Source organism: Aspergillus brasiliensis, assembly GCF_001889945.1.
Source record: "Aspergillus brasiliensis CBS 101740 unplaced genomic scaffold ASPBRscaffold_2, whole genome shotgun sequence".
Taxonomy (NCBI): Eukaryota; Fungi; Ascomycota; class Eurotiomycetes; order Eurotiales; family Aspergillaceae; genus Aspergillus; species Aspergillus brasiliensis.
Window position 1 is genome coordinate 3706358 of NW_027137443.1, and position 18388 is coordinate 3724745.

The 18388-nt window shown below is 51.7% G+C and overlaps 9 protein-coding genes across 9 annotated transcripts; 3 read left to right on the forward strand and 6 right to left on the reverse strand.

The window, feature by feature from the left end:
• Nucleotides 1-5: 5 nt before the first annotated feature.
• ASPBRDRAFT_27117 (uncharacterized protein) lies at nucleotides 6-1562 on the reverse strand (the record flags this gene model as incomplete). The annotated part of the gene is made up of 3 exons (XM_067622334.1): nucleotides 6-731; nucleotides 771-1240; nucleotides 1295-1562. 3 exons carry the CDS (start codon nucleotides 1560-1562, stop codon nucleotides 6-8), a joined length of 1464 nt encoding a protein of 487 aa, XP_067483942.1.
• Nucleotides 1563-2544: 982 nt separating this feature from the next.
• ASPBRDRAFT_204260 (uncharacterized protein) lies at nucleotides 2545-3184 on the forward strand. The gene is made up of 2 exons (XM_067621699.1): nucleotides 2545-2724; nucleotides 2776-3184. Exons 1-2 carry the CDS (start codon nucleotides 2588-2590, stop codon nucleotides 3059-3061), a joined length of 423 nt encoding a protein of 140 aa, XP_067483943.1. The 5' UTR covers nucleotides 2545-2587; the 3' UTR covers nucleotides 3062-3184.
• A 685-nt stretch (nucleotides 3185-3869) lies between these two features.
• Nucleotides 3870-5487, reverse strand: ASPBRDRAFT_416708 (uncharacterized protein). Its single transcript, XM_067624624.1, has one exon. The coding sequence runs from the start codon at nucleotides 5007-5009 to the stop codon at nucleotides 4008-4010; it is 1002 nt and encodes a 333-aa protein (XP_067483944.1). The 5' UTR covers nucleotides 5010-5487; the 3' UTR covers nucleotides 3870-4007.
• A 55-nt stretch (nucleotides 5488-5542) lies between these two features.
• On the forward strand, nucleotides 5543-6787 carry ASPBRDRAFT_192812 (Zn(II)2Cys6 transcription factor domain-containing protein; the record flags this gene model as incomplete). The annotated part of the gene is made up of 1 exon (XM_067620530.1): nucleotides 5543-6787. One exon carries the CDS (start codon nucleotides 5543-5545, stop codon nucleotides 6785-6787), a length of 1245 nt encoding a protein of 414 aa, XP_067483945.1.
• Nucleotides 6788-6808: 21 nt separating this feature from the next.
• ASPBRDRAFT_39177 (alpha/beta hydrolase) lies at nucleotides 6809-8098 on the reverse strand. The gene has a single exon (XM_067624092.1). It carries the CDS (start codon nucleotides 7973-7975, stop codon nucleotides 7019-7021), a length of 957 nt encoding a protein of 318 aa, XP_067483946.1. The 5' UTR covers nucleotides 7976-8098; the 3' UTR covers nucleotides 6809-7018.
• Nucleotides 8099-9229: 1131 nt separating this feature from the next.
• On the reverse strand, nucleotides 9230-10534 carry ASPBRDRAFT_52258 (uncharacterized protein; the record flags this gene model as incomplete). Its single annotated transcript, XM_067626871.1, has 1 exon — nucleotides 9230-10534. One exon carries the CDS (start codon nucleotides 10532-10534, stop codon nucleotides 9230-9232), a length of 1305 nt encoding a protein of 434 aa, XP_067483947.1.
• Nucleotides 10535-12694: 2160 nt separating this feature from the next.
• Nucleotides 12695-13270, forward strand: ASPBRDRAFT_192815 (S-(hydroxymethyl)glutathione synthase; the record flags this gene model as incomplete). Its single annotated transcript, XM_067620531.1, has 1 exon — nucleotides 12695-13270. The coding sequence occupies one exon, from the start codon at nucleotides 12695-12697 to the stop codon at nucleotides 13268-13270; it is 576 nt and encodes a 191-aa protein (XP_067483948.1).
• A 618-nt stretch (nucleotides 13271-13888) lies between these two features.
• On the reverse strand, nucleotides 13889-15211 carry ASPBRDRAFT_39179 (uncharacterized protein). The gene has a single exon (XM_067624093.1). The coding sequence runs from the start codon at nucleotides 15153-15155 to the stop codon at nucleotides 14025-14027; it is 1131 nt and encodes a 376-aa protein (XP_067483949.1). The 5' UTR covers nucleotides 15156-15211; the 3' UTR covers nucleotides 13889-14024.
• A 781-nt stretch (nucleotides 15212-15992) lies between these two features.
• ASPBRDRAFT_116909 (uncharacterized protein) lies at nucleotides 15993-17537 on the reverse strand (the record flags this gene model as incomplete). The annotated part of the gene is made up of 1 exon (XM_067617027.1): nucleotides 15993-17537. The coding sequence occupies one exon, from the start codon at nucleotides 17535-17537 to the stop codon at nucleotides 15993-15995; it is 1545 nt and encodes a 514-aa protein (XP_067483950.1).
• Nucleotides 17538-18388: the final 851 nt, after the last annotated feature.

Genomic DNA, 18388 nt, shown 5'->3' on the forward strand with positions numbered 1-18388 from the left:
CATAGTCAAACAGGGCTTCGTGCGCCGAACGGTACCAAGGGGCGCCCCCAGTCCCAGTGCACAAAGATTTCACCCTCAATTTCACGTTCCCACGGGTAGTGAGGGATGCCAAGCTCCCTGATTATCATATCACACCGGACCATTATCTGCCAGCAATGTTCTAGATATTGATCCAGCGTCCCACGGTTAGCCGGGTGGAGAGGATCGTGCGGGACCTCCAGACTGCGTCGCGGCGTGTAGTCTGCCAAGTCCATGATAATAAGCACCAACTCCAACGGGAGCTTCCCTGCACGCGAGAGGATCCAGCGCACCTCGCCGACATCAGCCTCACGAGGCACGAATAGGAGGGGCACATTTCCTACGGTGAGGAACTCTTCAATGGAAAGTTTTCCGTACATGTTGCGCTGGAGGAAGGCTTTGTAATTACCGACCCAGCCTTTCAGCCCCTGGTACTCGTCCGCTTGGAGAGCATCAGCCTCGTAAAACTGGCCTCTGTCAACACCAAAGAACCTTCGATGCATGCCGAGAATAAACTCCGAGCTCCCGTCATCTGTGGTGCACTCAAATAGCATTAACTGATACAGACTCGTGTTTCGGTAATCCCTTTCCTCTGTCTTTCGGGCCTCCGGGTCCCAGGTGCTCGGGAAGCAATAGGCGATATTCAGAGAGATGTAGGAACATAATGCCTTTCGGTAAAGCATTCTCCAACCAATGGTGGTGAGGCGGTGTAACTGACTCATTGGAGTGTCCAGTCAGTATTTTGCACGTACAACGTAGCCGTTAGGTCCATGGATGAGGATGAAGGGTAGATTCTGACATACCCCAAAATCGAACTGGTAGAGGTCACGCCACGATTGCAGTCCTACATCGGGATGAGCACATGCCCGAAGAAGGGTGTCCATGTCGCCACGGAGGATCAGACAGATGGCTAGCTGCAGGTTGGGAAAACCCAATGCATTGAAATGAACAAAATGATGAACACACGGGTTGTATGGATGGCAAAAGGCGGATGCAGTTCTCATGCCGAGTGTGCTGAGGGAGGGCAGATGATAACCCGGGTGAGCGATTAAAAAGATAGCTTTACGCCAGTCGAACTCCCTTTCAATTTCCTGGGAAGTTTTGTCGTTGATTATGATGGTATCATTCTCTGGAGGGTCATAGTGGGCGGGATATTTCTTTCGCTCGTGGGTTGAGGACTCTTCGATGACTTTAGCCACGAGTCGAGTAAAGTCATAACACACTTTAGATGTGTGCTAGTTAAAGCCGAAATCGAAATTTGTGCTGTCGCAGGTACTCTTAGCGTGGTCGCTAGACGGGGAGCTCGTTGAACCCGAGCCTGGATATAAATGGGAGGCGAGGGTATGCCATGGAATGATGTCTGGCTGATGCGCCATGTTTGTGGATGGTGAGGATGGTGAGGATGTGGAGTTGAAGTCTTTAGGTGGTCGTTTCCTCCTGGTGTCACTTGGGGCGCGCCTGTCGTTCTGGGATGGCCGGAAGACCGCCTGGGAGACGAAAGAATGATGTAAAAGTGTAGTGTTAACCAACAGAGAGAAGATCATTGTGAAGACATTCACTGTAGTCAGGCACCACCAGATCATTCACCACCTCTGCTACCTACTGGCCTTTGCATCATCTGCTTCCCTCGGGAAATCGATAGATTCTCCCTACGCACAATAGGACTCCTCTCTGTCCCTGTGCACCCCTTGTCTTCAAAGCCGCTTATCACGAACAGTGTATGGATCATTATGCGAGAATATGTATAGCAGGTCCAACGGCCTGAATACGTCCAGCTTGGACATGCTTTCGCTTCAGTCCGTTCCGAACCAGGGTATCTGCTCTGAGGGCCCAAACCAATCCGTGTCGATCACTCCAGTGGAGAATTAAAGGCACTGAATGGAAAAGCCTTGTCATGCATCAACAGCTTTTTATATGAGATTTATTTAATTCCCGGGTGCTGTTATATGCAGTCTGAGTCTCTTTCAAACTCTTTATCCCATAGATTTTTATGAGGTGTATTCAAAGTGAAGAGGAGCTTATAGCCATCAATTTAGCTAGTATCTTATCACTGATTTTGCTCATCAGGATATCCAGCAAGATAATGTAGATGATGACAAACAGTCTTGATCTGAATACGTGCTTTTAGCCCAAAGAGGTAAGAGCAAAGGATATTCTAGTCTTTGCTGACTGATGCTCCGCTTCTCACAAAGTTTTAAGTTCCGCAAGCCATCGGAAGAAGCCCCAGTAGTGCTTCCACCTTCCCCACCAAGTTCCGCCGCGATAAGCCATAATACGAGCCATCCGTAGTTCCGATGTCACTTTCCCAAATCCTACCGATGAACTTCCGCAGCCTTGCAGTTCGGATCATGTTTAATCTAACTGAACGTGGCGGTCTTCCGCCGCTGGTAGACCTTGCTGTAGGGATGAGAGGAGAAGGTTTATTCCTAAGGCTAATGTATCCATGGTATATATAGTTCGATCTGGCCTGCAACCTCCTGCCTGTAACCCTACAGCTCCAATATCGAAGTGACCTGTCCCAATTCTACCAGATTCAGTTCACATCGAAGTAACAACAAACACGGTACCAATGTCCTCACCATCCGAAAACACTACCCCATTGGGTGAATGGGTTGATCACATCATTTATCTCACATTTTTTCAACCCGATGACGAGCTCTCAGAGCAGTCGATTCAGACCAGCTTCAGTCGTGACCTCAAAGTGAGGTATGAGCATCTACATTACCACCCCCTTTAGACTCTGCTAACAGAGTTAAGGATCAACGGTACCGCCCTGACCTACGAGGACTACAAAAACGCCATTGCCAGGAACCGTGCACAATATGAATTTTCAGTCGAAAGTAACAGGGAGCTCCTTGCGAGTCGCGAGCCAAGTGAGGCCCGCAATGGCGGTGGCTCGGTTGCACATATATCTACATTCACTGTGAAGGATAAGCAAACCGGTTCAGTGAAGCGGGAATCAACAGTTACTTTGGCGACCGTGGGCAGTGTTGATGGGAAAAGGATGTTGCTTGAGTTGACTGAGGTTTATCGCTCTGCTTAGGATGAATGTATTGGCTGCGACAGAATGTATATAGTAGTGGGGGATCTAGTGACGTCTCGAGTTGGTCGGTCTGCGTTCCTTGATTAATATGCACTGTTAGCCTTACAAGAATGTCACTCCCAGCCAGAACCTTCATATTCTGATTGAATTTGTAGACTAGTTCAATCAACACCCAATCCACACCACTCATTTCTACTATTTAGTGACTAATTGAAATCGCTGAGACAATCTTTATTAATTTATTTTTCTTTTTTTTTTCTTTTCATATCTTCGATATTCGCACTCTACGCCGAGGTATGCTAGTTGCTGGCAGCTTTGCTGTTGATGGTCTGTTTGCCTGCCATACTTCATGCCTCGACCTATCTTGAGCTTTCCTTCTTTCATAAGTAGGCAGCCGCATCCTCGACTGGCATGCCAACCTCCAAAGATTGTACAAAGAAGCTCATGTATGGTCTACCAGAGCGGGGTAGTTAAGAAGAGATCAATTGAAGGAGCTACTTGGTTGCACAGGCACATAAATTTGACCAAGCTGTGAATTTTCAGGAATGTCAAGACATCCTCATTGTGGGGGTACTGCCAGGTATTGTTTAATGATAAACGGAGATTTGTTATTGGAACAGATTGGGTCTTCTCAATATCCTGGGAGTGGTTACATGCGATGCTGGCGGATTTGCATTATATTGCCGTTCAACGAGACGCCTACCCCCGCGATGTAGCGACTGTTATCAACCTGGGCATAAAAGAAAGGCAATGGTGCTGATAGATCTAATAGATGAAAGTCTCAGTGTAATGACATTAACAGTTGATTGCACGATACCTAATGAACAGTCTAGATTATTATAAACAAGCCATGACGAGGATGGGAACTTGTTCAAATTCAGTACTAAACACAGGAATAAAACGAAGCGCCATATCCATTCCCTTAACATGCAAAGTAGCAACATGCCTAAGCGGTCAGCACAATCTTGCCCGATATCTGACCCTCAAGAAGATTCTTCATTGCGCTGTGAGCGTCCGATAGAGGGACAACCGCGCCGATCATGGGAGAGATCTTCTTGCTCACAACAAATTGAATAAGGTCCTTGAACTCCTTCATTGTCCCTGCATATACTCCGTGGATGCTGATTTGATCATTGAAAATGCGGAGGAGATCCATCGAAATCTTGAAACCCGCATGGGCACCGCAAGTGACAATCGAGCCCCCTGGCTTCACTGATGCCAATGAGTGTTCCCACGTAGCAGCACCGGATGTATCGAACACTGCATCGACTTGAGTGGGCAGAGGTTCACCCGGGGAGAATGTTCTCTCTGCGCCAAGCTTCACCGCAAGATCTCTTTTTCCCGCCGATCGACCAGTGCACCAGACGCGCATTCCAGCGGCGGCACCGAGTTGGATCAGGGCGGTGGAAACCCCGCCAGATGAGCCCTGAACGAGCATGGTCTGACCCGGTCGGAGACCAGACTTTGTGAAGAGCATCCGATACGCGGTGAGCCACGAAATACCGAGCACCGCACCGTCTGTGGCATTGAGGTCCGGTGGCCGCGGGAGGACGTTTCGTGAAGGTGCAATGACATATTCGGCGAGCGTACCCTCGGTGATCTCATGAAAGACGTGTCGGTGGGGATCCAACGTTTCGTCGCCCAGGTAGTCCGGATCGTTCATGACGGGATATAAGATAACCGGTGTGCCATCGTCAAGGGATCCGCAACCTTCACATCCGAGGATACGGGGCAGTTTGAGGGGATGAACGGCAATTCCTTGAAGTGTAAAAATATCATGATAGTTGATGGCGGCGGCGGAGATCTTTACTCGAACCCAACCTTCAGGGACTTTCGGAAGGGGGACGCGGTCAACCTTTAGCCCGGAGAGTGGGTTATCAGCATTGGTTGCTGTAGCACGGACGGCCAGCATTGTCTCTTGATTGTTGGAGTCATCGGTGGAAGACATCTTCAAGATGGGGGTACAAAGTGAACTGGAGACCAGACTCGTCAGGGATGAATTTTTGGGATAAGATACAATGGACAACACAATGATTGCTGCTTGTAGAGGATGATTGGGTCGGCTGTACGCTTTTATACACCAGTATACTGCTCTCCCTGACTTATGTGACTGCCAAACGCCGGCTCATAGCGTCACGAGCTCCTCACATATAATGCATGCGGAACTTCCGCAGAGAAACCTTGCCCAACATTAGAGATAGTCCTGACTTTGGAGTCGTGGCTATGATGTGTCTCAACACAATCCACACCTATTGGCTCCTAGTCTCCTGCTGCGGAACTACTGGCGGAACTTAACGTGGCACGACCCAAAGCTTTGAGCGGAAGATGGACCTTGACTAATCAAAGTTCCGATGGTTCGTTATGTTGTATTACTAACAACCCAGCGGAAGTTCCATCTTCCATTATGCTAGTTACTCAACCTGTGTTCCTGCTTGCCCAACACGCCGGAAGTCCGCGCATGCTATATGGTACTACCGCAGAATGCCCGCTCCCTATCGCAAAGCCTGCACCAACTGTGCAAAGTCAAAACGAAGATGCGATCTGTCTTTGCCCAAGTGTTACCGCTGCCGGGTCCGATCCTTGGCATGTCAATACCACCAGGTGCACTCCGCTGGCGCTCCGTCGCCATCCGTTGCCGCGCAAGAGGCAACACTAGGAGGTGCCGCCAATACTACCCCTACGGAACTGGGCTCAGGACATGACTTTGGACGACCCGATCAGACGTCGGAAGAGTATATCGACACCAGTGTAAATAATCTGCTGATAGAGGAGGCATCCTGCCTCCCTCCATTCCCCGATTATAACCTTGACTGGACGGATATCATGAAAGATATTGATGTCTTCCGCGTTCCCGATCGGATCGGTCAAGGGACTTCCCCGACCAATGCCGTTTTGGCAGGCGACATCTTCCAAGAACGTGTCGTGAATGCAGTCAAGAGATTAAAATCGTATCCTGATCTGTTCGTACGGGAAGGCAAGACACCATTTATCCATCCGGGTCTATACCAAGACCATCTTCCCGAGCCAATTCAGGACGCTCTGATGGTGTGCGCGCTTTACAAGGAAAAGAACGAGGCCAACGAGGCGTGGGTCTTCCGCATCATCAATGCAAAGACGGCAAGTCTTCTGGACAGATCAGCGCTAAGTCAACTGCCAGTACTGGAGCAGCTGGCCGCCACACAAGCGTTGATCTTGTATCAGATTATCAGACTGTTTGATGGGGATATTCGCCAGAGGGCAGAAGCTGAAAGAACAGACCAGACTATGATCAGCTGGACTAAGCAGCTTCAGCTATTTATGAATCCTGCTGATAGTGATCTGCGAGTAGAAGATTGTCCAGCTGTGGAGAAAAGCAACGGCTGTTGGCAGAGCTGGCTACTGGATGAAAGCGTGCGCCGCACGGTCATTATGTGTTATACACTGCAAGGAATGTACTGCTTCCTCAGAGATGGATGGGATAACTCCCACATCGAGTTCAATTACCTCTCTTTTTACACTCAAAAGGCTCTGTGGGATGCCTCTTCGGATTACCAATGGCAGACGGCCCTGCAAAGCTGCCCCTCATTTCCTGTTCGGTTCCAGAGCTGGGATGCGGATTTCAAAGATGTGAGACCGTCGGATGTGGACGACTTGGGTATGATGATGCTGGTGTTGATGAAAGGGGTTGATTTCTGCTTGCGATGGGCGGGTCAAGCACATAGTCGGCGTCTCGGTCTTGAATTGTGATGCTTAATCTAGTTTATCATCGTCGGTAGGTCGACTAGGCACGCGACATTCCGGGAGTACATAATCAAAGTAGTCTTCTGCTAGATCTAATAGTTTGAGGATCCCACCGTATGGCCTCGTTCAATCCGCACAGTACATTAAATCCGCTATCGGCTCAGAATCCAGGGCATCTGCACTCAGTACAAAGACTCGTCCGTGTACATCACCCCAGCGCACACCCCAAGGTACTAATCAAAGCGCCTTCTCAAGCATCTCGCGAAGCTCATTCGCCACCAACTCCGGGTTATCCCGCTGCACAAAGTGGCCAGCCCCTGGAGCCTGGAACGGGCCTTTACTGCGCTCCGAGTCGGTGAGCTTGGCCAATCCTTCGTTGAACCGATGCCAATAGGGATTCATATAGACCTCTGTGAGCCGCGGAGGCGCACCGCCCATTTTCTCAAACTCAACCTTGAACGCCTCGAACTCATGACCGATAACTGTTACCCAGGGACCAGGGCCGTCTGGGCCCTGCAGCTTAGGTCCGTCGCTGTGTGGTAGGAGCTCCGCTAGGTTCTTTCTGCTGAGGCCCTCTCCACTGCCGTTGCTGGGATGGAAGACGCGTTGCATGTATGCCCGAGCATTACGGATGGCATCGACCGAGACACCGTCTGGCAGGCTGGTCGCGTCGAAGCCAGGCGCGTCAGGGTCGGGATAGATGGAGACGAAGTCGGAGTTGGCGAGTACACTGTCCAGGAAGAGAAGGCCTGCTACTGTTCCGGGATATTCTTGCGCGTAGAGTCGGACCAGCGCACCACCGATCGAGTTCGAGACTAGCACGAGGGGAAGACGGCTGAGATCGGAAACCCCCAACTTCTCCGCTGAGATTTGTGTAATCAGTTGGTGCAAGTCCCGGACAACGGTCAACGTATCATGGCCGTGCATGGGATCTTCCGCGTTCACGTCATCAGGATCGCGGTCTGTGGTTTGCCCCTGACCATACCGATCATAGGTCAACATGGCGGGCAGACCGCCAGCAGGAGGCTGGGCTTGCAGGCGTGCGATTACCCCTTCCCAGGAGGTTTGTGGCAGTCCCAGACCATTGACGAACACGACGAGAGCTGGCTTATCGGTGCCTACGGCGGGGTGGAAGCTGTAGCAGAGCTGAGCGGATGGCTTGGTGGCCAGTGAGAGGAATTCGTAGGAGGGCATATTCAAGTTGAGTAAGATGATGGTGGTTATATGAGTAGGGTGTAGAGTGCAATTATCAGTACGGTGGAGTGCTAGAACGTGAGTGTGGCCGCTAGGTGAGATTCAGTAGAGATTAAGAGGTGCTATAGCAGCCGGGAGACGAACAAAGAGATCATATACTCGGCTAGAGTCAGGAAGACTGCCTGGCGAGGGGATAGAGGCTGTGCCCAGCTGTGGGGATCGCTTGAGTCAGTAGCCTGACAGGTGAGCGAACTAACCAGTCAGAAGGCAACTTGAATTGCACTAAGTCTGTACAGCGGTGATCCAGGCCCATTTCATTTATCGATCCCTGTATTAAGCGCTCAGGTTGTCAATCGATCCTGTTACAGTTGTACCTTAACTGACTTGGTGGAGGCCAGAATACAAGCTTTCGCCACGGTGCTTATGCTCCAAAGGAGTTCCCGCCTTATCACACCGATTCAATTTCAATTCAAGACGGCCTTCCATCTGCATGGCCTCCAGCCAGCTACACACCAAGGATGAATTCGTTGATCTGTTGCAAACAAGAGCTGGAAAGGCTTATCCAACAGTGGTAAACTCCACTGTACATTGCTACTAGGATCTCGGGTGGACGAACTAGCTACGCAACTCCATGTAATATTGTTACATTGGCCGTATCAAAATACCGCACTGAATCCTTCCCGAATCCTTCCTAGTGCTTACATCTGCCCCTCCGTCCACAATTAGCCTCACCACTATCACGACAGTGCTGTCGAGGCGAGGCTACCTGATCTCCGTTGACCCCCTCAACCCAACGACTCCGTTCGGTTAGTGTGTTTGGTGGCGTTGAAAACGTGAGAGAAGCCTTCCAGCAAGTCAAAATTCTGGGGACACCATATGGCTTGGCGAGCTGCTAGCATAAGGCTCACCTGCGAGTGGAGTCCTTGTCTCAGCTATTTCCGGACCTCATCTCGAATTGGAAGGTTCTCTGCTAGAGCTGGAGCAGTTTTATCCTACAAGAAGTCAGGGTCGAGGTGGTGGATAGGAGGGAATCCGTGCAAGAACCTCGGTCAAGTTCTGGTGGCCCCGACCGGACAGCGATGATCGCATAGCTCTATCAAGATTACTATGATCTTCGAGAGATGAGCGAAATGTGAGGGACAGACTGGAAGGAACCAGAGAAATGGCTGAATTCAACAAAGAGAGACAATAGAGACGCTAAACAGATATACACATAATCTCCAACCTCCAGTCTGGTCTGATCAATAAGCAGCGCTAGGCATTCTTGTGAATATGCCCGTTGATGACGATGGCATGGAGTCGCGACCTATCCTGCAGAACAGTAATATCTGCTAACGGATCGCCATCCACCAATATCACATCCGCATAATAGCCCGGCTGCACTTTACCCAACTCCTGCGGATATCCCATAATCTCCCCTCCCAGGGCGGTAGCCGCCAGAATACTCTCCATCGGCGTGTAGCCAAAATGTTCAACGAAATGGTGCAAGTCCCGGGCATACGTGCCATGCGGTGCCCAAGCGAAGCCATAATCCCCGCCGGGTAGCACCCGGATGCCTCGTCTGTGCATCTCCCGCATGGACTTGCACGCTGCCTCCACCTCCGCCTTGACCCCCTTCTTCTCGGCCATCTCGACCGTGAAGCCGAAGGGAATGGCGTCACCCGCACAGGTAGCCAGAGGCAGATTGATGGCCGGCGCCACAAACACCGAGTCTTTCCGCTGCTCTAGCATGTTCAGGGTCTCCTCGTCGTTGAAGCTAGCATGGTAGATCACGTCAACACCTGCTTGCAGACATAGCTTGACAGATTCCTTGCTACGCGCATGGGCGCACACGCGCTTCCCCCGGTTGTGGGCCTCCTCCACGGCGGCAACGGTCTCCTCGAGGGTGAAATAGGTCTCGTCGCTGGGCATGCTCTCCGTGATGTTATCGCCGGTGATGCTGAGCTTGATGTTATCCGCTCCCAGCTCGATGAATGACCGCACCGTCTTCCGCATCTCGTGCGGGCCATCCGCGTACTTGGATATCTCAGGAATGATGGCGCCCCCGGTAGTGGTGATCTCTGGTGTGTTGGCCAGGGTTCGCGGTCCTGGGATGAGGCCGGACTTGATGGAGGCCTTGATGGCGATGTCCAGTCGGGGACGGGCAGAGGCTGCGCCGAAGCACATGGTGTAGCCGCAGTCAAGGTAGGTCTTGGCCGAGTGAGCGGTAGCGAGGACATGTTCTTCCAGAGGCATGGTGGCCAGTCCGTCCAGTGTTTTTGCATTGTTGAAGCTGAGATGAGTATGAGCGTCGACCAGGCCTGACATCAGCGTCTTGTTGCCCCCTCCGTCGATGACGAAGGCCCCTGTGGCGGCTGTCTCGTCAACCTGTCCCACAGCCACGATACGTTCGCCTTGGATGAGGACGTCTCCAGGATAGGGTAGGCTGCCGGTCGAGTCTAGGATACGAACATTCTTGAAGAGGATTCGTTCGGGGTCGCCTGGCTGGTGGTTGCTGATGGTAATATCGGCAGGAGTGGGCCGGTAGACGGCCTGGTTCGACTGTGAGAATGAACCCATGGCCTCCAGCGAGTGTACAAGATGTGTTACATGACTGAGGACAGATTTCTTTCAACCGAGAGACTGTTTAAGACTGACCTAGCCTGCTGACCAAACCTGTACCCTGGTCGAGAGGGGTATCTGCGGGGCTTGTGCAGCAGCTGCTGCCGGAGGTCTGCGCGATGACATTCTGCAGTTGTGCATTGGCTTTGCATGCAAAACAAGGTTTTCTACAGTCACAGTACAAAATTTCAGACAACATATATCGAAGAATTTTTCCAGCTGCCTCGTCATTCATTCGGCAACAAACCCATTCGTTCGATTGCAAGGAGGGGAAGTATCCACACGGCCTCGGATGGGGCATAGTGGTTGGCACGACGCTGGCCGCGCCGTCGCGGCCGATCTACTTTAGCCTCGTGGGGTCCAGCCTGCTCCAAGCGTTTCACACAGTTTGTCTGATAACAGCCTCCGCCCGGTCCCCACTACGCGCAGTGTCAGCGTGAGGAGATCGTGATGATCCCCTCGTCTGTTGCGCACACGGGAAGAGCGCAATCCCGGCCCGTCTCCCGCGCCGCCAGAGGGGCCAGCGGATAAGGCTCAATTACTGGACAGGTGGGACTTCCATAGGCCAAACAATTCGACTCCGGCTGCAATGGCGGGCTTGTGCCACGCTTCTAGGCTGTTCCAAGTGAGTTTCCCCTCCGATTCCTCTGATCATCGGGATGGTGGAGATGGAGCTGAACCCAATCGGCGTAGCAAAAGCCATCCAGTCAAGTCAACTGCATTTGTTCGCACACTCACGGTCATCATCCACGTCTCACAAGTCAGACCTCGCAACGCAGGCCTTGTATATGTGCGACGAATCCACCTCACACCCATTCCTCCCTTGTACCTCCTGTGATCTACTCTCCACCCTTTGAGCACATATTTGGCGGAAGGATCTTTTCCCACTGCCAGTCATAGACCTTGTATGCTCGTAGTTCTCCGAGGAGAATGGAATATTGTAGCCGTCGTAGCCTATTGTCAGTCTCCAGATCCGATGGGCGCTCTTATTTCCATCTACCAGCACCATGTGACGACATCAAAAGCACCTCTGCCTACCTGTCTTGTTTGTCATGTCAAATAGCAGAGCTGCGATGCGACCGCGAGTCATCCATCCTGGCGTAAAGTATACAGTCCTTCTTGCGTCCGGTCGCGCCAGGCGCAGTGACGATGTTTGCCTGGGAGTCGCATTGCTGCAGAGCAGTAAAAGAAATGCTGTTCGGAACTAACGGGTCTGTCTGGGATTAGTCGTTGGTGATGCTCATCATCTACCTTTAATTCAAAGGCCTCCGACTCACCTGAATACTGCAAATCTGCAAAGCACGACTGCGAAAGCCTTCAATAATCGGCATCACGTTCGGGTAACAAATTGCGGTCGCGAGCGCGTCATCGAGATAATGACAGTACTAGACAGCATCTCTGTTCCATGCGTATGTGTCCTATGTTTATCTCCTGGTGGTTATGGCCATATGTAGACTGAAAACAGACTCGCAGATGAAGAAAAGTAGCCTCTGTTGCATGCGCGTACGGTGGCTTTTCGGAGCAGGGCAAGGAGTTGTATTCTGTCAGTTGTAATCAATCAGATATCTTCTACCTAATCACTGAGTCCGAAGGAAGACACATCCAAATTCTGCTGTGAACGACATGGCAATCCGCTGATAGCATAGATATCTCTGGGTACGGGGGCAACGGGCGGCTTTTCCGAAGGCTTTGGTGTCTCGGAAAGGCGAACCGTGTGAGCCGAACTCGCTGCATCGCCCGGTTCTCCCTGCCGTCTTTCTTTTCATGCCAAATGGCCTCATTCCGTCCTAAATCAGCGACAACGAGCTCGGTCGCAATTCCGATCGAGTCAATAAATCTCCACCCATAGGAGTGGCTCGTGTCCGATCTCCCAGTCGAGTAATGTTTTCCGGTGGGAAACAAGGGATGCCAATACGGCCAGACCGTCTCCCCGCATGAGGGGATGCAGGGAAAGTAATTGCGACACAATGAGGGGAATGGCTTTATCCCCTCCATACCATCCCTGTATGCCTTGCCTATATAGCAGTGTAGCAATGGCAGAGAAGGCAGTCATCAGCAGCGCAATCATTGATCAGTTCAATCTCATCTTTCCCACGGTCGCATATCCTCCACAACACCATGTCTCCCTCCCTGCACCCTCTCCTCGACAACGGTCTCACCAAAGGGGACCCGAACTTCCCCGGCGGTAACCTCTACTGCAAATGTTCCTCCGACAAAGTCATCGTCAAGCTCGCCAGCAACGTCGCTCACAACCACGCCTGCGGCTGCTCCAAGTGCTGGAAACCCGCCGGATCGCTCTTCTCCATCGTCGGAGTGGTTCCCCGCGACGCCCTCTCCGTTACCGCACACGCCGAGAAGCTCTCCATCGTCGACGCGTCCGCCGCGATCCAACGATATGCCTGCACGGGCTGCGGGGTGCACATGTTCGGTCGCATCGAGAAAGACCACCCCTTCAAGGGTCTGGACTTTGTGCACGCTGAGTTGTCGGACCAGAAGGGCTGGCAGGAGCCGCAGTTCGCGGGGTTTGTCTCCTCCATTATCGAGCAGGGATTCCATCCGAAGGGTATGGAGGATGTGCGCGCTAAGTTTCATTCCTTGGGTCTCGAGACGTATGATGCGCTGTCGCCGGCGTTGATGGATTTGATTGCTACGTTCACGGCGCAGAGGGCGGGAGTGTTGTCTGCGAATCTCTGAGGTATCAGTAACGGGCCTGGAGGCATAGAGTGAAGGGTTTGGGGGAGTGGTGAGGAAAAGAGTAGCAGTGCTACATGAAATGTACATACTCAATGAGATCTGAAGCTTCAGCTTCCACATCATAAAACAGTCTAGTTGTTGTCAAGAGTCCTCCATAGTCATCGCCTTATATTACGGGTGATGAGTAGAAGGAAAGACGTGTAGGCAAGAGAAGAGAACTCATGAGGGTCGGATTCTTTCACGTTACTATTTATACTGCTGCAGTCACCCAAGGTCCCCAACACTATCCGAGCACCTCTTTCTTTCCCCGCCACTCCAGGCCGATGGCAGTCTGTGGTTGCACTGAACCATAAGTAGGTAATATAAAGCGTCTCTTCAGGCTGTGCAGAGAAGACAGATTATCAGTACTAGATTGAATGTCACGCAGTGGTAATATTTTCCGCAATCGTGCTAGATCACTGACCCGAAGTGGCAATATATATACCACTCCGACACCTCCCACTAATCCCACTCTCCAAAGAATTCATGCGGTCGCAAGCTGATATAACATCCCTCAGTGCACAGTAGAGTACAGTTTGCTCCATCGACCAAAATTTAAAATAGAATACAAGGGGTATATTCGGGATAAATATATCGGTATTCCTCAAATTCATAATTACCTGACATACGCCAGTGAATGATCAAGACAATGCAGGCAAAGTCCACAAACAAACAAAACACAGAATCTATATACACAATACGACAACCAGCCCAATTACATCCCAGCCTCAACATTCTTGTTCTGTGACGAATGCACCCGACGAAGAAACTTCCCAGCCTCAGTAGCACAATGACGCGCCTCATCCTTAAACCCCATAATCCACCCAATCATCAACACATCATGCGGCACCTTCTCCTCCACCACCAGCCCAATAGATGTCTCATTCCCGGGAAACTTTCGAAACACCTCCGCCAACTTCTCATGATCCTGACAAAGAACCTCTCTCCCCCCCGTAATGACCAACACCGGCGAGGGAACCACAAACGGATGCCAAATGGGAGCCACGTACGGCTCTACCTGCGGGGTGATGTGCACATCACCCAGGAACTGCTTCGCGCCCCAGGCGGGGAAAGAGCCCGGTATGTATTCGGTTTTGTAGTTGGCGCTGTGTGTCCATGCATTAGGATCGACTGCGGCGGGGACGTCGCACCAGGGGGACCAGGCCCAGCTGCATTTTGGTGCTGGTAGTAGGTCCGGTCGGTTGAATTCGATGATGTAGCGGAGGAGGGCGAGGACGAGGTGGCCTCCGGAACTGTCGCCGCTGAGGACGATTCGAGAGGGTGGGATGTGGAGGGTGTGGATGAGATGCATGTATGCGGCGAGAGCATCTTGGAGTTGAGCGGGAAAGCGGCCGTTGTGGTTGCAGGCTAAGCGATACTGCGGACAGAGTATGTAGCTGGCGGGGGTCTGGTCGAGGAGGGTCTTGGCCATGAAGTTGCAGGAGGAGGAGCGACCATCGCCCAGGATGTAGGAGCCGCCATGGAGGTGGAGCACCACATGTTGGTCGTCTGGAAGGGGGGTGCCCGGCGTGAAGGGCTGGGGGTACCAGGTGGCGCCGATGGTCTCGGGTTTGATGGCTTCGTCTACCATCACTCCGGTGTAACATTCCGAAGGGGCAGGATTGATCAATACAAATCGATCCGATTCGTGGTGTGGCTTGAGTGATAGCGGCCATTTCATATGCAGGGCAGTAAAGGTACGGAGGAACGCTTTGAGTATTGAACCCGACATGCCCTGGTGGTAGGACCAGCTGGGGTCATGGCGAAATCTGGGGTGGGCATCAGCGGGCATGTTGACGGAAGGAGCGGAAACAATGGACGATGGAACAGACCGTACGGGAGCCATGGTTGAAACTAACGAGAAGGTAGTATTCAAGTAACCAAAGCCAACTTTCTAGAATACTGTAGTGTAGGATCATAAGGCTAGAGGATCTCCTGGCCATGGATGCCAAGCTTTATGGCCAAGCCGGGAGGATCCACTGCACTTGAAGTCATGATGACGTTGATGCTCGTGATACCTCAGGCAGCACCTCCGTGGTTTGCAGATGCATTGAATATCCGAATTATGAAGTGTGAAGAAGATAATATTGACCCAATTAAAAATCTAGATTTATTATGATATCATTGTCAAGGGGGTGAGATCATGGGAATGAATAGTAACTTTGACCTTGCGACGGCACAATGGTCTCCGAGCCGAAACAGGCACCGCGGGTAAACCAAGGAAAGGCGCCATCGATCCAGGCAGCGATCAACAGATGGACAGGGGCTGTGCGTAAGATTATTTTGGGTCAGGGCGAAACATTTGCCCCTTGTCCCAGACCATCCTATGGAAGTGTGCAGAGTTCGCCATTTTTGCACATGTAACCGTTCTATGTGCTAGGCATTAAATATACACCTAGAAAATAAACCTCATATGGATACAATCGATGAGTGATTCATGATGGTGCTAGTCGCTGTGGCAGTATATCACCCCAAAGCAGTATAACTCGAGCACTCACTGTCCCGCGCGGGAGAAGCGACCTGGCTGGTTAATAGTCCTTCACAATGAAATAAAAGAGAACTACAACACGTGACGTTCACCAATGAATAATGCGACTAATACAGACCCCCTAACATGGATTCTCTGGTTTCATAGCTTAGACCTGCTCAACATAGCTGTCCGCCACGATACTAGTATATGCTCCTACACCACCACCTGTCTCTCGACGTGCGTCGCTTGGGCAACCCCCTCTTCTAAGCCTTTTTCCTTGCCCTCTCCACCAACTGCCGCTGCTGCCGCAGCACCAACATCGAGATGGGAATGATTCAGATAGATCTTCTCACTGCGTGTGACCACCTCGCGGATGTCGTTTGACGAAGAGAATAGGAAATCGACTGATTCCAGTGTGAGGGCCGATGTCTCCGGGAAGAACAAATACACAATCACACAACAAACAAAGTTCAGAATGGCCCAAATGATATACGTCCGCCAGCCGATATTGTCAATTGTGACGGGCGTGATTTCCACGGTCCAGAATTGGTTGGCCCATTGAAAGAAGACGGAGAGCGCGACCGCTTTGCTCCGGACATGCAATGGTAAGATCTCGGCGGGGTATGTCCACATGTTCGACATCCATCCCCAGGTGAAGAAGGAGAGATAGAGAAAGAAGAAGACAACGGTGATAATCACTGACACTTGGCTGTTTTTCCACAGAGTGATACACACGGCAACCATGCAGCATCCCATTCCCAGGTTACCCAGACAAAAGAGTCTCCGTCGGCCCAGTTTGTTGATGTAGTACCATGTCACGAAAGACGATAGCAGAAACCAGATCTGGGAGCATCCCGATACAAGGTTCGCAAGATTGGTACCGAGTCCGACCGAGTTGGTCAGGATGAAAGGGAAGTAGTACTCGACAAAGTTGATCCCGGTGTAGGATTGCATCGAGTTGGCTGCGCAGGCAATAATAACGCGCGTACGCACTTTACTAGGGCCTTGGCGGAACAAGCTTCCCCATGATCCACCATCTGCTTCTAGGGCAATTGCGGATGCAATATCCTGCAGTTCAGCTTGAAGCAACTCATCATCCACTGGCAGATCGCGGAAAGCCGATAGAGCGGCGGCGGCAGCCTCAGTATGACCGTGAGAGGCAAGCCACCTGGGTGACTCAGGGAGCACCAAAGTAAACCCGAAGGCGACGATGGGATAGACGGCTTGTAGAGCAAAAGGCACCCGCCAGCTGATTTCATTGTCAAGGAAGCCAAGCCCATAGTCGACCCAGTAGGCAATGTTCGTGCCGATAATAAGGAAGGTCAGCTGCACGGCCACCATGACAGCCCGCATCTGTGCAGTAGCCGTCTCGGCCAGCCAAACGGGCGAGGCGCTGGTGAACAGTCCGAGCCCGACACCAAGGATGATACGCGACACTAATAGTTGGGCGAGGGAGAAGGAGGAGGCGTTGACAATATCTCCCACTATGTGCACAACGCAAGCTAGCAAGATCGTCCGTCTCCTGCCGATCTGCTCGCTGATAAGTATGGCAGCCAACGCTCCCAGCATGCACCCGATGTCGTAGGAGGATACTGCAAGCCCTTGTACGGCTGCGTCTGGATTTCCGATCATATTTAGGAAGTTGGGCTCTGAGATGACCTGACCCATCAAGCCATTGTCGTAGCCGAACAGGCAGAAGCCAGTCGAGCTGACCACAGTGACCAGATAGACCAGGGGCTTTCCTCGAAGGGACAACATTTTCAGTGGTCTTCACACACTTCTACAATCATGCAGTGCTCGGCGCCCCTTTATTTATACTGTGTCATTTACCGGAGCAGTGTATGCTTCCCCGCATAGAGTTTCGTCATGAGCAACAGTTGGCCCTTCAGCCTTCGGATGGCCCGTCCAGTCCTACCGTGTCGATCAAAGCTTAACGGCCAATAGCTGAGATGCACCCTCCCGACCTTCCAAATGGGACTTGATGCAGTGCAGCTCGACACTCGGCCCAAGTCCGACTCCGCATTAACCCCAGATCCCAGCGCAGCCTTGTGCCCCCACGCACATGCATGTAGCTCACCCCACGTCGAGCGGGTTTAGCAGGTTTCGCTCCCAGTGCTAGAGATAGTGATGAACCTTCCTAATCATTGTTGGTGCACTTATGGGAATATTCAGACAGAAGAGCGAAATTTGACTGTACAGCGGACACAGTAATTTCGCGGCCACTATCCGGCTCAGTGGACGATCCCTTTTAACCTATGAGTCGGCCCTCTTGTTGACGACAGAAAGGCCTATATAAAGCCACTTAAGAAGACATCGCAGGGACACCCCTGAAAATGCTCGCACTTCTCCCGAGCCACCGTTCCGAGGTTCTACCGTGCAAATAGCCGGCGCAATCGATTCCAGCCGCTATGCTGACTCTTGTCCTCGAGAAATCCCATGGCCTGACAGTCCTGTCCATTTCCTACCCTGCTCTGTCCTCCCCACTCTTCCCCGTCTCAATGTCTCCTCTTTCTTTTCCTGGCCAGTTCTGGGGGTAGAAGTGCTCTTGGTCACCGTTCGATGCTCCTATTCCCAGTAGCATGCAGGGTGTTACGTCAAGAGTCGGTGAC